Source organism: Acromyrmex echinatior, chromosome 12, assembly GCF_024713525.1.
Source record: "Acromyrmex echinatior isolate Ae372 chromosome 12, ASM2471352v2, whole genome shotgun sequence".
Lineage (NCBI taxonomy): Eukaryota > Metazoa > Arthropoda > Insecta > Hymenoptera > Formicidae > Acromyrmex > Acromyrmex echinatior.
Genome location: NC_141863.1, coordinates 858,928 through 873,878, shown reverse-complemented (window position 1 = coordinate 873,878; position 14,951 = coordinate 858,928). Strand labels below are relative to the sequence as shown.

The 14,951-nt window shown below is 25.1% G+C and overlaps 2 protein-coding genes across 2 annotated transcripts; both read left to right on the top strand.

Moving 5' to 3' along the window:
• The first annotated feature begins 335 nt into the window (after positions 1-335).
• Positions 336-3,728, top strand: LOC105149409 (uncharacterized). The gene is made up of 3 exons (XM_011061793.2): positions 336-549; positions 2,088-2,450; positions 2,575-3,728. Exons 1-3 carry the CDS (start codon positions 483-485, stop codon positions 2,877-2,879), a joined length of 735 nt encoding a protein of 244 aa, XP_011060095.1. The 5' UTR covers positions 336-482; the 3' UTR covers positions 2,880-3,728.
• Positions 3,729-8,040: 4,312 nt separating this feature from the next.
• LOC105149407 (uncharacterized) lies at positions 8,041-13,662 on the top strand. Its single transcript, XM_011061791.2, has 3 exons — positions 8,041-8,208; positions 11,981-12,343; positions 12,867-13,662. The coding sequence occupies exons 1-3, from the start codon at positions 8,151-8,153 to the stop codon at positions 13,172-13,174; spliced, it is 729 nt and encodes a 242-aa protein (XP_011060093.1). The 5' UTR covers positions 8,041-8,150; the 3' UTR covers positions 13,175-13,662.
• The last annotated feature ends 1,289 nt before the right edge of the window (positions 13,663-14,951 follow it).

Genomic DNA, 14,951 nt, shown 5'->3' with positions numbered 1-14,951 from the left:
TTTATATATATATATATATATATATATTCATACATGAACAACTGAGAATTTTACCGAGTTAAGCTAAAGTCTCTTATTTAAAAAACTCAATTTGTCAAATTGTCGTTTTTCTGAATTTTTTATCGCTATTATTAAACCGTAATTAATGACCACATAAAAAATAATCCTAATTTATAATTAATTTTTATTAATAATTAATTCTAAATATGTAAAGTAATTTTTTAAACATTTCAGTGACTTTTAGATCGATATCACATTCGAATTTAATTACAAAAAATATATTATCTCTCAAGTCATCTTGACTTGAGTCACCTTCATCTATAGCATATATATAGCGCCGAGATACTGTCGTGTCTTCAGATAAGTTTCATCAGTTCACATAGATTAGTGTAGATCAGTCTTAATGTGTTGCCATAAAATTATTCTTTAATAAGTAAATCTTAAAAAAATTGACATTTCTTAATTTTTTTGATATTTGGAAAATGTTTTCCGATATTTGGAAAGTCTTTGTTTTTGTAGTTACAACAACATGTATTACAGCGGAACTACGTAAGTAAACAAGAAATATCTCTCTCTTTTGTTTCCATTATAAATTTGCAATCTCTTCTATGTTGCTTTTTGTATTTACATTTATTTTTGTCACTTATGTATACTGTTAGAAATGTTGTAATGAATAAGTAACACGTAATGGAAACTTGTGATCATGAAGTAGCTGAAAAATTATGAATGATTTAACTGTTTAACTGAAAATTAAATTACATCAATCTTAAATGTAATAAACATGTGCATTAAATTACATGTAAATTTACATAAATTTTTAGAAGTACATTAAATTTCGTAAAATTTTATGAAAAATGCATTAAATTTTATGTACATGTATACAAATATATTTTTAATTATAGATATGTTAAATTTAATGTAATGTTATAAAATTAAATATAAATTCAATTTGTGTAATTTAAAAGTAGTAGTGTAATTTTAATTTCATAATATTTTTAACAGTGGTATGAATTAGTTTAAAATCTTCGAAAGCGTCATATTTTTCCATAGGGTAACTCTGGTATATACGCTATCAAAAATTTAATTTATTAAGTATTATTTAAAGTACTATTTAAAGTGAACGAACTATATCAGTAAAAACTTTGTATTGTCTACTATGAAAAAAATATTAGAAATCCAAAATATTTATTTTTCATATTAAAAAATAAACTTTTTGAAACCCTTGCATTTTTGCCGTATATCCCACAGGGGTAAGATATATGGCTACTCAGGGGAGGGGGGGGGGGAGGAATTTACAAATAATGCATATAAATAAGACGTAAAATAATACAGTAACTTTATAAAATGTATTTATAAACTTTTATTAAAGAATAAGAATAGTAAATATGTATATGAAATAATATAAATAATAATTATAATCTTCCTACATATACTACAAGTGCTATGACAGAAGTACATATTTTATATAATGCGTTTAATACACTGAATTCAATCTGCGCACTTTGTGTATGCTTTGGGCATAAATCCTGCTCGCTAAAAATGTTGTATATCTCAAACAGGTGGGATATACAAGACAACAAACTAAACAAAGAATACGAAAGCAAAGCACTTGTATTTTGTTATACAATATGTTTTACTATTCCACTACATATATGTATCACGAAATAACCACTAAGTCTTTTACACGCCCTACAGTAATGATTTTATAGATTTTGTAGATTATAATTTATAATGGCGTTATTTATTACAGTAAGAAGCTGAAATCATAACACAATACTAATATAACATAAAGGCATGTAACAGAGAACAGTTGGAAAAATTACCTCCATTCCTTCTATTTTTTCTGATGGCGTAAATCCTAGTACGGCGTATTTGTTGGAGTTATCCTAAATATATTTTAAGGAAACTCAAATGAAAGTATTTTAAAATATATTACTAAATTTATAACTTGCTAAAACTTTAAAACTTATAAAATTCAAAAGACGCTTTCTTTAAAATTCTAAATCTATTATCAACGTATAAATCTTTCGTATAAGCAGTTTAATTTAAAATTGTAAGTTATAGAAAATGATTTATATATTTTATAGCTTCCTACTTTCATGTCTGTGGCCGCAAGGATCCCAACTACGATCAATGCATTGCAGAAAACATAGAAAATGTGAAAGATAAGCTTTGCACAGGATTTTCAGAGTTTAACATTCCACCAAATGAACCACTGATATTTGATAAAATAGTTATTTTTGACACAAATGATGTTAAACTTTATGTCAAAGATCTAAATTTATATGGATTTTGTGATCTTGTTGTAAATTCCGTTCAAACAAACCCTGAAAGACTCCACTTCGATGTTGACATCTTACTTCCGCAGCTGTACTTCAACGCTACGTATGATTTTGATATACGTTTGCTGACGCGTATTGCGAATAAGGGTTCAGTTGAGACTGTTATAGGTAAAATAATCCATCTTACTTTAGAATAAAAAGAAAATTTGGAGAGAAGGCAACTTTTTTTAGGACCAAAAATCTAAATAAGTATTATTTTACATTATTAAAATTATTATAATCTTTTTTGCAGAAAACGTAAGACTGAAGGCAGGCATGGATTTAAAAACGATAACTAAAAATGGCAAGAAACATATATTTGCTTCGAAAGTAAACAACGTTTTCGAGATAAAATCATTTAAATATAAGTTCCTTGACGACAGCAAAGAATTAGCTCAATTGCATTCAATTTTGAACGATGTCATATACAATAATCAAGAAGAAATTATTTATGCTATTAAATCAGCAATGGAAGAGAGAACTTCTAGAATAACAATATCAATTTTTAACAATATAGCCCGTTCCAATTATGAGCAAATATTTCCAGAAGAAACATGAATTGTCTGGAATTTTGGGAATCATTACGTTATCGTACTTGATTGTATATTCTACTTTGTTTGTTAATAATTCTTAATTAAATAATAATTAGAGATTAAAATCTTTTCATGATTATTCAGAGTCATGATTTTTACAATATTTAAATAAATCAAAATCAATATTATCAAACTTTCGATTGTTCCAGGTTTTAGTAAACTTGAACTCACTGTCTTACTCTGTTACTGTCTTTTGCTATTACTCTTTTATTTTTTTGTTTATTTAGTAGATAAAAATAACCACATAATTTATCCGAACAACCGATTCTTAGACATTTTAAATTGATTTTGTATTTTGATATATTAATGAGTTGAATTTATCTTTTAACATAGTAAAACTGAATAATGCCAAATAATATTATTAAATTTCATATAAAAATATATGAAGTTGGAAAGAATATGTTTGTGGCAATTTTATTACTTTAATCAATTGCAGATAATTTTGAAATATAATTTCTAGTTAAATATGGTAACTTTAAGTTCGAAACACATACAGCGAGAAATATCCTTTGTTGGAAAAAAGATAAAGAAGAAAATATCGTTTGTTGGTACCTAACGATTAAAATATTACTTTTATATACATGTACATAAGTAATTCTTATATAGGGGAGACCAAGGCCTTGTCGTACAGGTTGATTGTCAAAATGTTTATAATGCTCAATCAGCAAATAACAGAAAAATCTTTTTTTGTAACTGTAATTGCTGATACAATATGAATTTATTATGTAAAATAGTTTACATCAAAAGCATTGTATAATATATGTACATTATTTACGACTTTTAAAACTGATGAATATATTTTTCTTATTACAAATTTTATTGTCTAACAAGTCTTTAGCGTTATTAATTGAGATATCCTTGTATTCATAAAAAATACTCATGTCTCAGACAATTTCTGCTATAATTAATATCATTATCCTGACAAAGATTATGAATGCAATATCTTTTACTAAAAATATTATGTGGAGTAGAGAGACCAAAATGTGAAATTTGAAATAATAAATATATCTGTAAATATATTCTCTAAAGTATGTATATCGATCTAAACATATTAAAATTGACTGTCATCTAATGGAGTCAGGTGATAAACGAGATGAGTAAGGCCGGTTCTATGTTCTTCACTATGTGTTAGTGCGCATATGCGTGTGTACGTATATGGGTGTGAAAGGGACAAGGGAAGGGAAGCCGCAGCAGAAGAAATAATTGCAGGGATTAAATAAACAAAATGGTATATAATTATTTTCGGAATTGTATCTTATAATTTGCTTGTATTTACATTGAAAGTGAATCCGATTACGATTAAAATGTTTATAATAGATTGCACAATTATTATTAGCAGAGAATGGAAGTAACTTATTACTTATAACGAAATTACAATTAAAAATTACTTTTTGGGTAACTTTACTGATAACTTACTCTTTTTTTTATAACTGCAACGGTTACATTTTTTTTATAACGATAACTTCTTTTAGTTATTTTTATCGTTACTTTGCACACGCTTGGACACGGTTCGATTGGACACATGCTATTCATAGCGCTCAAGACTAGAAACGTACCTGTCTGCTGTGATTGATGATATCGATTTTAAAAAAGCATCAGAGAGTTACTTTCTTAAGTAACGGTAACTGTAATAAGTCACTTTTAAAAATCGATAACTAGTAACTGTAACTTGTTACTTTTAAAAAGTAACTTTTCATTTCCTGGTTATTAATATGTTATTTAACCTTTAATAGTTATTATTGAAAAAATACATTAATGATAATGTCGATCTAACAGATCGCTGTCATGTTTCTACTAATTTTATAAATTTTTTAATAATGAAGAATGTATGTACATATATTTATACGTTCATATGTAAATACGCACACACATTCATACGTACATACATACATATAACATGTATGACATATGTACGTATGAGCGTATGTGTGTATGAATGTACGTACCTACTATGGATACTGAGCAAACATTCTTCATTATAAAGAATTTATAAAATTAATAAAAACATGACAGCGGTTTATCATACCGACGTTACCATTGGTATATTTTTTTAATGATACTGTTCAAAGATTAAATAATTAACATACTAATAACAATTATGCAATCTACTACAAACGATCGTAATCGGGTCATTTTCAATGTAAATACAAATTATAAAATACGAATCCGACAATGAGTCTATCATTTCATTTCCCCTCCCTTGTTCTTCTCTACACATCGCACATATGTATACGCACTAATACATAGTAAATTAGAACCGACCTTCCTACTGAGATATGAGATATAATATATTTAATATATTATATAATGCTTCGTATAAATATATATTTTTTTATTTTTCATTTAGAAACTATAGTATAAAAATAAATTACGTATTTTTTTTATGATTAAAATAACTATTTTATTTGTACTAATACTATTACTATATAGAAGTAACATTAAAATAAAAATTGCAATAAAGATGTTACTGTCGATCCTAGAACATGACAAGCAATCCAAAACACTAATTGTCACATTTTCGTAGTATCATTAGAATTGAATAACTAATTTGTATTTGTTGATGATTTCAAAAGTAATATTTTTTTAATACCCAAAAGATGTAGGTATATTATAACATATATAATAACATATATATTATAACATATATAATATTTAACGTATATAAATCAGGTATCCACTTTTTTAAAAAAATTAATAATCAAAAACAATGACAATTGGCTTCGATCTTTCCTAATTTTATGTAGATATGTACATAATTTAAATTGTCACGTTCTAAAACTTTTTTTAAATTCTGCGTATGTAATATCGATTCTCTGTAATGATAATTCTTTTTATTGGAGAATATTTATTACTTGTATAAATATAATTAAGTGTTTATATAATAAATAATACTTTTGTTGTTATGTAAATAACACTGTAAGTTTATAGTAATAAATCACTTGAATAATAAGATATAGTAATAAATCACTTCTGTAATAAGATTTTTTGTTGTCTGTCTGTAATTAATAATGTAAAATTAGGAGGAAAATTTGAATTGAAATAAAGCGATAAAAAAAATGTTGCGATAAAATCGCAACAAAAAAATACAATTTGCTTTTTTTTAGAAGAAGGAAGAATTTAATTGCCATCCTTAACTTTGTATTTACATTTTATCGCTGATATCGCGAGATATTTCTCGAAGAGAATTTTTTTTTACAAAACTAGATATCTATGAAATAATTAAATGTTAATACAACGTTTAACTATGAAGTAAGTTTTTTTCATTAGAAAAATTCTTTGTATTTCTTTACTTGTGTATATCGAATAAATTTTTATTTAAATAGAAACATTTTTAGTATTAAATAAAGAATGTCTTTAGGATTGTGAATACAACTATGTAAGGAAAATAAATACCTTTAACAGTAAAACTGAATCTTAAGTGCTTAAATATTCCATGTAAATTTATATATACTGTATGTACTACCAATGTAGTCATTTAAATTTGAGCACCGAATTAATTTTTTGGGTTTGAAACACAAATCCTATTGAACTATTGGTAATCATAAATTAAATTGATTAGCAATTTATAATTTGATGCTTATAGATATCTTAGAAAGATCTTAATAACGTTAAATAATATATTAAAATGATCTTATTGCGAAAAATATTATCTCGGTCGGATATAGAATCCAGATCTTTTGCATTCAGTGCAAGCGTCCTTACTAATTTTTCGGATTATTTAAAAAAACATTACCCTTATTTTTTTCTAAAATTAAGGATATATATTTTTAATAAGATTTATCCTATATAGTTTGTAAAATTATTTGCAATTGATTTTGATCCAAACAGAAATACATATTTTAATACATGCATGAATAAAATAATAATATTCTTAATGCAGACTTAATTTATTTCAATATCATTCTATATAAAGATTGACTATAAATATTCATCATGCACGTAATGTATACGAGTGGAAAATCTAGAAAAAGATGAAGTTATCATGATTATGCTACAATTAAATCTTACGTAAGTACTACCGTGTTGCAATATAATCTCAAAATCAGAATAAAGAAAAAATAAATTTTTCAACGTAAATATTAAATTTTTGATCGAATAATAAATATTATTTTGATAATCTCATTATTATGTAATAATTTATTATTATTTAAAAAAATTAATAAAAAAAAGAATCAAAATATATATATATAAACTTACAATAAAAACTAAGCGAGCATTATTATGTTTGTTCAAAGAAAGAATGATTATGTCTTAAGTCAATTTTTGTAATTATATTCTTGCAATTCTATATTTTTTAGTAGTATGAAAGATATCTATAGCATGTCACATAAAAAAATAATATAGCAATTCTATATTTTTGAAAAAAATATTTTTTTAAAACTTCCTTGATCAGAATGATCAATAATCAACTTTAAAAAAAGAGCATTATTTATTTGCCAAAATATATATAAATTTTAATATAAGTATATGTGTCTTGTATAATTCTTCAATTGTTTTTTTTATTATATAGCATATAACATTACAACTAAAAAATTTTATTCTGAATTCGAGAATAAATTATATATCGTTTTTAACGGTTTTATGGCATAATATATTTTAGAAGTTATTTTATAATATTAATTAACATATATTTGAAAAATGAATTTTTATTTAAATAAAATAATTATTTGTATTGTTATTAATTAATTTTTATTGAAATATAAATATTTTTGTTTTTCATTTCATAAAAAGAAAACATCTATTGTACCATTTGTACCATTTTCTTTTTTAAATGTAACACGCAAATACAATTTAGATGACTATGGCATTAATATAAACTTGTGAATAATGACTATAGGGCAAGGAAATGACTAATTATACATCGCTCCTAAACGAGAATATTGTTTGCTTTCTATACTGGTTTTTTTTTCTAGTTCTTTTCCATAAATGGATTTTTTACAACTCATTCTTTATTGTAATTAATTTTCTTCTTGAGTTATTCTCCTACAATACAATTTCCATATAATTATATAAACATGTGTATATATGACAAAACGAATGAAAGACAAAGTTCACGATATTTTAATGCACGTGTCATTAAAAAAAGAGCAAGAATTGATAAGCAATTTAAAATAAAGTGGTAGGTATATAAGAGGTTGTGCGCACCTGTGTAGATTAGTCTTGATTAGTCCGTCGTGTATCAATTACAATTGTTCGTGAGTCATTTTAAAAGATCAGAAAAATTTCGTGTTAAAAAATGTTTGCTGTAATTTTTACTTTCGCACTTATGACGGCATATGCTGCCGCAGAAATACGTAAGTTTGTAAAAGTATTTATCACCTGAGGAGCAGATTTTCTAAATGCGTTTTGTCCAAAATTTATAATTTTCAGGAAATTTTCAGAAAGAAAGCAACAAGAAAACTTTACATCTTACAGAAAATAACAATTTGCCAATAAGATGTGAAATGTCCAACAAAATTGCTAAACAGTTGCTAAAAATGTTGAACAAATATTTTGTTTGTTTCTAGTTAAAGGACATAATGCACTTCGAATATCAAGATTTCTTTCAGCATATAAATTGGTGGTGTAGAAATGAAAAATTTTTAGAATGTCTAAAGAATAGCTTAAAATGAGTCTCTCAATTGAACACTATGCCATCTTTAATTAAAAAAATGAAATTTTGGACAAAATGCATTTTGAAAGCCTGTTCCTCATTTATTAATTTTTTTATGTGACGCGTGTTATAGATATCATGCTACATCATGCTACAAAAAAAGATTTGTAACACTATTTGAAACACAAAATTTGGAATAAAAATTACAAACTAATAACATTGTCGATAATAATAATCGTTGTTCTTATTGTTCATTATTGGATAGAGAAATTGGAAAGAACAAGTTAATGAAATACTTTTAAAATAAAGAGATGGTTTCTTTTACCTACAAATCGGTAGCTTACATCATTGTTTGCCTACATTACTTTTACCGATAGTTCGTTTGCGCACAAAGTAATAATAATTATAATTCTTTTTAAATAATAATATTACAATATTAAACCAATTAAAATAAAATTTGTTTTTGCACGTTATATTGTATTATCTAACTTTTTGTCATAATCAAATAACACATATACATATTTGAGAAACAATAACGGCGACTTAATGATATAATTTATCATGTAACTTTTTACAGTATACTTACAGGTAAAGTCTCAAAATTTAAATTCCATTTACTATATGTAGATTTGAATATTTTCACGTTGCAGCTACATTTTTTTCTAACGACCTTCGACATTTTTCATAAATTTCAATAATATATCTGAAAGTAAATCTGTATTTATATTTTCTTTTACATTAAAATACAAAATTCTTTTAGTTGAATTATTTGTACTATTAAAAGAATAATTCTAAATGTTTCCTAGAATACCCCCACTAAAAAATTATAATAACTTTATAAATCGTACATATGTGGATTTTATTTTTTCAGTACGAATTTCTCGATAAAAAAATGATGAGATTTAACTAAAATTTAACATCTGCAAATGTCTGCAATTTTTTATCCGATTTTGAAAAGTTTAATGTTATAAGAAAATATTGAACTATTAACCTATACGCAGTAATCAATATTAAATCCAGCACTAAATATAAAAACCCATTAAAAAATTACTTGATTGGGAGTCCGTCATTCCAATAAAATCATAAATAACAACACATCTTACATAAATATTAACGATTTATAACGGGTCATTAAAGCTGTCGCGACGTATGTTAATGATCGGGAATATAAACAAAATTACTTTACTACATATGTTATTGTAAATTAACATTATCGGACGAAAATTTATAATTTTTAATATTTTGGAAAGTTTACAATAATATAAAACGCTTTAAATACTTAAATTTTTTTTGGGATTTTTTTTCGCGTTACGCAACTGATTTAGATCATTATGCATCATTTCGAATAAAATCAAATCTTTTTTATTCAAAAACAAATCAAATTCGATTTTACTTTTTTTGGATTTATATTAAAAGCTAAAAAAAAACCGGAAAAAATTATATTAAAAGGAATAAGTCATTTTAAATTTATAGATATACATATTAACAAAATAAACAATATAACAAAAGTATATTAAAAATCTTATTTTTTATTAGCAGGGTTTTTAGTACAATATATTTTTGTGTATTTTTTAATAATACTTATAAATTAAAAATAATTCATTTGTTAAATTTCATTTATTAAAAAAATGTAGAAGGTTATTGAAAATACTTCATTATTTTTAAATTAGCTTTTATTAATCTGTTTCAATTATTATATAAAATAATATCTATAAAGTGCGTATAAACAAATAAATAATAATTGTGATTACAATATATTATATTTTAAAGGAAAACTATCGATTATTTATTCTATAGTTAAAATTTAATTTAAAACTAATACTGCTGCGCTAAATTTGTTCTTTTACCTCAGTTATGTTTTTTTTAAGTAAATGTGTGTGTGTGTGTGTGTGTGTGTGTGTGTGTGTGTGTGTGAAAATATTAGGTGTTGGAATTAATTCGTAGCGTTTTACAAGTGATGGGAAGTACTTTCATTAATGTATTTTTTAATGCTCATGTGAAATAAATAACATTCTTTCATTAAAAAACGCTACGAATTAATTCCAACACCTAATAGCATTTCGAATAATATATAGCATTACTTTTTTTATAAATTAATCGTAAAAAAGTATAATCGAGCGGCTTTGTCGATGAATAAGCGTATCAAGAATTGGTACGCGCTGATACAAGATTTGTTGCAAAAGATATAGAAAAGAATCATGCATAAATGAAACAAATAAAATAGGTGAGTGATTTGAAATCGAACCAATAATTCGAAATTCCGAACCTATTCGGTTCCAAATCTCTCAGATTCGAAAACGAATTGAATCGATTCGATTTTATTCGAGTTGATTCGTATACCTTTACTTGAAGATGGACCTTCAAAATTGAGCTTCACAAAAATAAATAAAGTATATTTGGAATACAATTTCATTTAATTTTGTATAAAAATTAAGGTACCTAACAGACATCTAAAGATATGTAAAATGTCTAAAAAACATCTTATAGGATATAAAAAAGATATATAAAAGATGTTTTATAATAAGTTTTGATCATATCTAATATTTTTTGATAATTTTAAGAGCTTTTAAAGCTTTTAAAATATAACAGAAGAATTTTAATGTTTTTTAAACTTCTTTAAGATATCATGCTCTCTGGAAATGATTTCTATAATTTGTGCGATTTATATTTGTATTCAGAGACGTAAAAGAAACTAATTGAATGATTAAAATCAATTCCAAATAAATTATGGAAATTAAATCTGTATGCATGTAGGCATAATTACAGCCTTGAGTGTGCAAACTTGTTTTATTAATATTAAATCTAATTGTTTAAAGCTAGAATTGTTATGATCTTTATTTTGTAATTTACATAATAAGATTTTTTTATTTCAGTTTAATGTTTTACTTAAAATAATTTATTTAATATGATTTATTTAATATATTTATTTAATATAATATATTCTATTAATATAAATATTATATAAATGTAGAATATAATATACATAATAACTTATGAAAGTAAACAAAAGTTTTAAATACTGTAAAAAATTATTTATACATTATATATACATTATATATTTATACATTTATACATTATATTAGGTGTTGGAATTAATTCGTAGCGTTTTTTAATGAAAGAATGTTATTTATTTCACATGAGCATTAAAAAATACATTAATGAAAGTACTTCCCATCACTTGTAAAACGCTACGAATTAATTCCAACACCTAATATATAATGTTATAAAACATTATATATACATGTACAAACAAAAAATGTATATTATACGTTAAGAATCGTTTTTAAATATTAAAATAGTTTAGAAATCATATCAGGAATAAATGGTCTTTAATATAATCCATTTGCATAATAAAAAATGCATATTATTTTAAATTTTATTGTTTAACGTAGACTTATCCAATTAATAATTTCATCCAAAAGTTACAAGTTAATGAATTTTCTTAATAATTACTTAATTCATATTCTTTACAGCCTCTTATATTCACGTATGTGGTCTCAGAAATCCGAATCTCGATAAATGCATCATGGACAGCATTGATAATTTAAAGGATTTGATCTGCAAAGGAATACCGGAATTGAATAGTCCACCACTTGTGCCATTTTTTATAAAACAAATAACTATTTCTGACACCGATAATGCCAAATTATATCTTAAAGATGCAGAAATAACTGAGCTTTGCGATTTTACTATAAATTCTTTCCATATAGATGTCGATAAACTTCATTTCAATATAGATTTGTTATTTAAACACGTTCGTTTAAATGGTACCTATGATTTCGATATAAAAGTACTGTTGCCTTTTGTTCAAAAAGGATCGGTTTATTTTACTGCAGGTATGTATTTATTTAATGTGCTAAAATAAAATAAAAAATTACAAAAATCTACTTTAATAAATCGTAAAAATTTAATATGCAATTCTGTTTACTAACATTATCAAATTATATTATTTTCAATTAAATACAAATTCGGAGCTATTCGAGCTTGACTAGTTAGCTTACGCCAATTCGTATATTACATAATTCTTTTGACGAATTGGCTAAGCTAACTAGCCAGGCTCGAATAACTTCGAATTTATATTTAATTTGAATTATATTTAATTGATTGTGATTTTATTGCAGTAGTTTAGTAAAGTTAGCGTTTTCAAGAAAAATTATTTCGGCGCGCGTTTCTGGAGACTACATAGTATATAAATTCACACAAGAATTATACAATTTAAAATCCAGCTAGATCGTTTAAGGCTTTGATTTCTATAGTATTATCACACATATACGGTCCTATAATATATTATATTGTATATTCAATTGAGCCAGTAAGTATGTAATATATATATTTAATATGTTGTTTCCTTTTATACAGATGACATGGGAGCAAAAGCAGAAATAGACATGAAACTAGTAACCAAAAATGATAAAAAATACGTATATCTATCAAAAATCACCTTGAAGCTCGGTTTAAAAAAATTGAATTATATATTTGATATCAACGAAAACCAATCAACTCAATTAAACGAAATTATTAGCAATTTCTTCGGCAGCAATGAAGAAGAATTTATCAGCAAGGTTACACCATCAATTGAAGAAGAAATATCTAAACAAATACTTACCCTCGGAAATAACATAGTTAAACAGTTTACTTTTGATGAACTCTTCCCTAATCGAGCATAAATTGTAAAAAGATGTACTGTCGTAAAGTCGCTTTATATTCACAATTCAAATAATGAGTAATTAAAATAAACTCTTACAGTATTGAAATTCTTTTACAATATTTTAGAAATAAGTAATACAAATTTTATTTTGATTAACTTACTATAAGCAAGTATTTTATAATTATTGATTATTCCACAGAACATTATAGTTAATTGAAAATGTTTTGTTTATAATTTTATTTTGTTTATTTTATTTTTGTTTTGGGATGAGGTTTTTTTTAGCAAAATGTAATTAATTATTAAATTATCAACTTAATAAAATTGTGATACTGCTTTATGATATGCTTAATTTTATGTATGTACATATTCGCAGTTTATTACTTGTAATTAGTATAATTTATTTAAACTTCTACTAATTTTATAATTGTTATTATGTAGCAATAATGTAGAAAAAAACTTATGTATTAGAACTGTTCCCATATATTAAATAAATGTTATTTTAATACATACAGACTTAAATATTTTATTTATGAAAATGTTTTTATGATAACTAAAGAAAAATAAAAATGTAATCTGTTATAATACAGGGTCCGGCAAAATGATCTCCCACATTTTAATCTTTAATAAAAACGCCATTGTAAATGCTATTTAGATTTTATTTTTATTAACTGAAAATTTATGCTATGCCATTTGTTTTTATTGAGTTTTGAAAATTACAGAGTCCAAGTGGCGACCATTTTTTTCGATACACATTCGAAGCTGATTTCTAAAAGTTTCCATCACTCGAGCAATAATTTGAGGCGATATTCCTGTAATTTCTTGGCGTATTGCTGCTTTCAATTCGTCAATGGTTCGGGGCTGGTGTTGAAAAATCTTCGCTTTTAGGTAGCCCCAAAGGAAAAAGTCGCATGGGGCAAGATCGGGTGAACGCGCAGGCCACCCAACGTCTCCACGTAACGATTTGCGTCGTAATCACAGATTCGTTACTTTTCATAAATGTTTCGATAACGAAGGCACGATGTTCGCCCGTCCAATTCATGACGACAACTAAAATGGCAAGGCGCGAGCTACCAACCGACTACGCTAAGCTCCCCCTCTCTTCAGTGGTTCGGGGACAGTGGCGGTGCAAAATGTGGGAGATCATTTTGTCGGACCCTGTATATGTGTCATGTTATTTAAAAAAAAAGAAAAAATTTTTAGAAAAGAAAGATTTTGCAAACTGTAGAAAATGACAAAATTTTATTTCTATATTTACAACTATATAATCGAATATTGTAATTTTGGACGTAGATTTTTTAAATCTTATGAATATATAAAATTTACAATATAGAATACACACACATATATATATATATATATATATATATATATCTTTTGCTAGCAGTTAATTTTTAGAATGTAACATAACATTAATATTTCTAATAAACATAATGTAAAAAAAAAGAATGTTAGTATAATATTAAAAAGAAATGCATGATAACTCGTGCAAAAAAATTGGGTGTGTGTGTGTATGTATATATATATATATATATATATTAGGTGTTGGAATTAATTCGTAGCGTTTTTTTAATGAAAGAATGTTATTTATTTCACATGAGCATTAAAAAATACATTAATGAAAGTACTTCCCATCACTTTCTACTACTTTTGACCATCTTTCGGGCAGTGAATGAATACCGCGTCGGAAGAACTGTTCATCTTTAGATGAAATCCAGGAATCGAACCATTTTGTACAATCTTCGTAAGATGTGAACTTCTGCTCGCACAAGCTATGAGCTAATGATCGAAACAAGTGG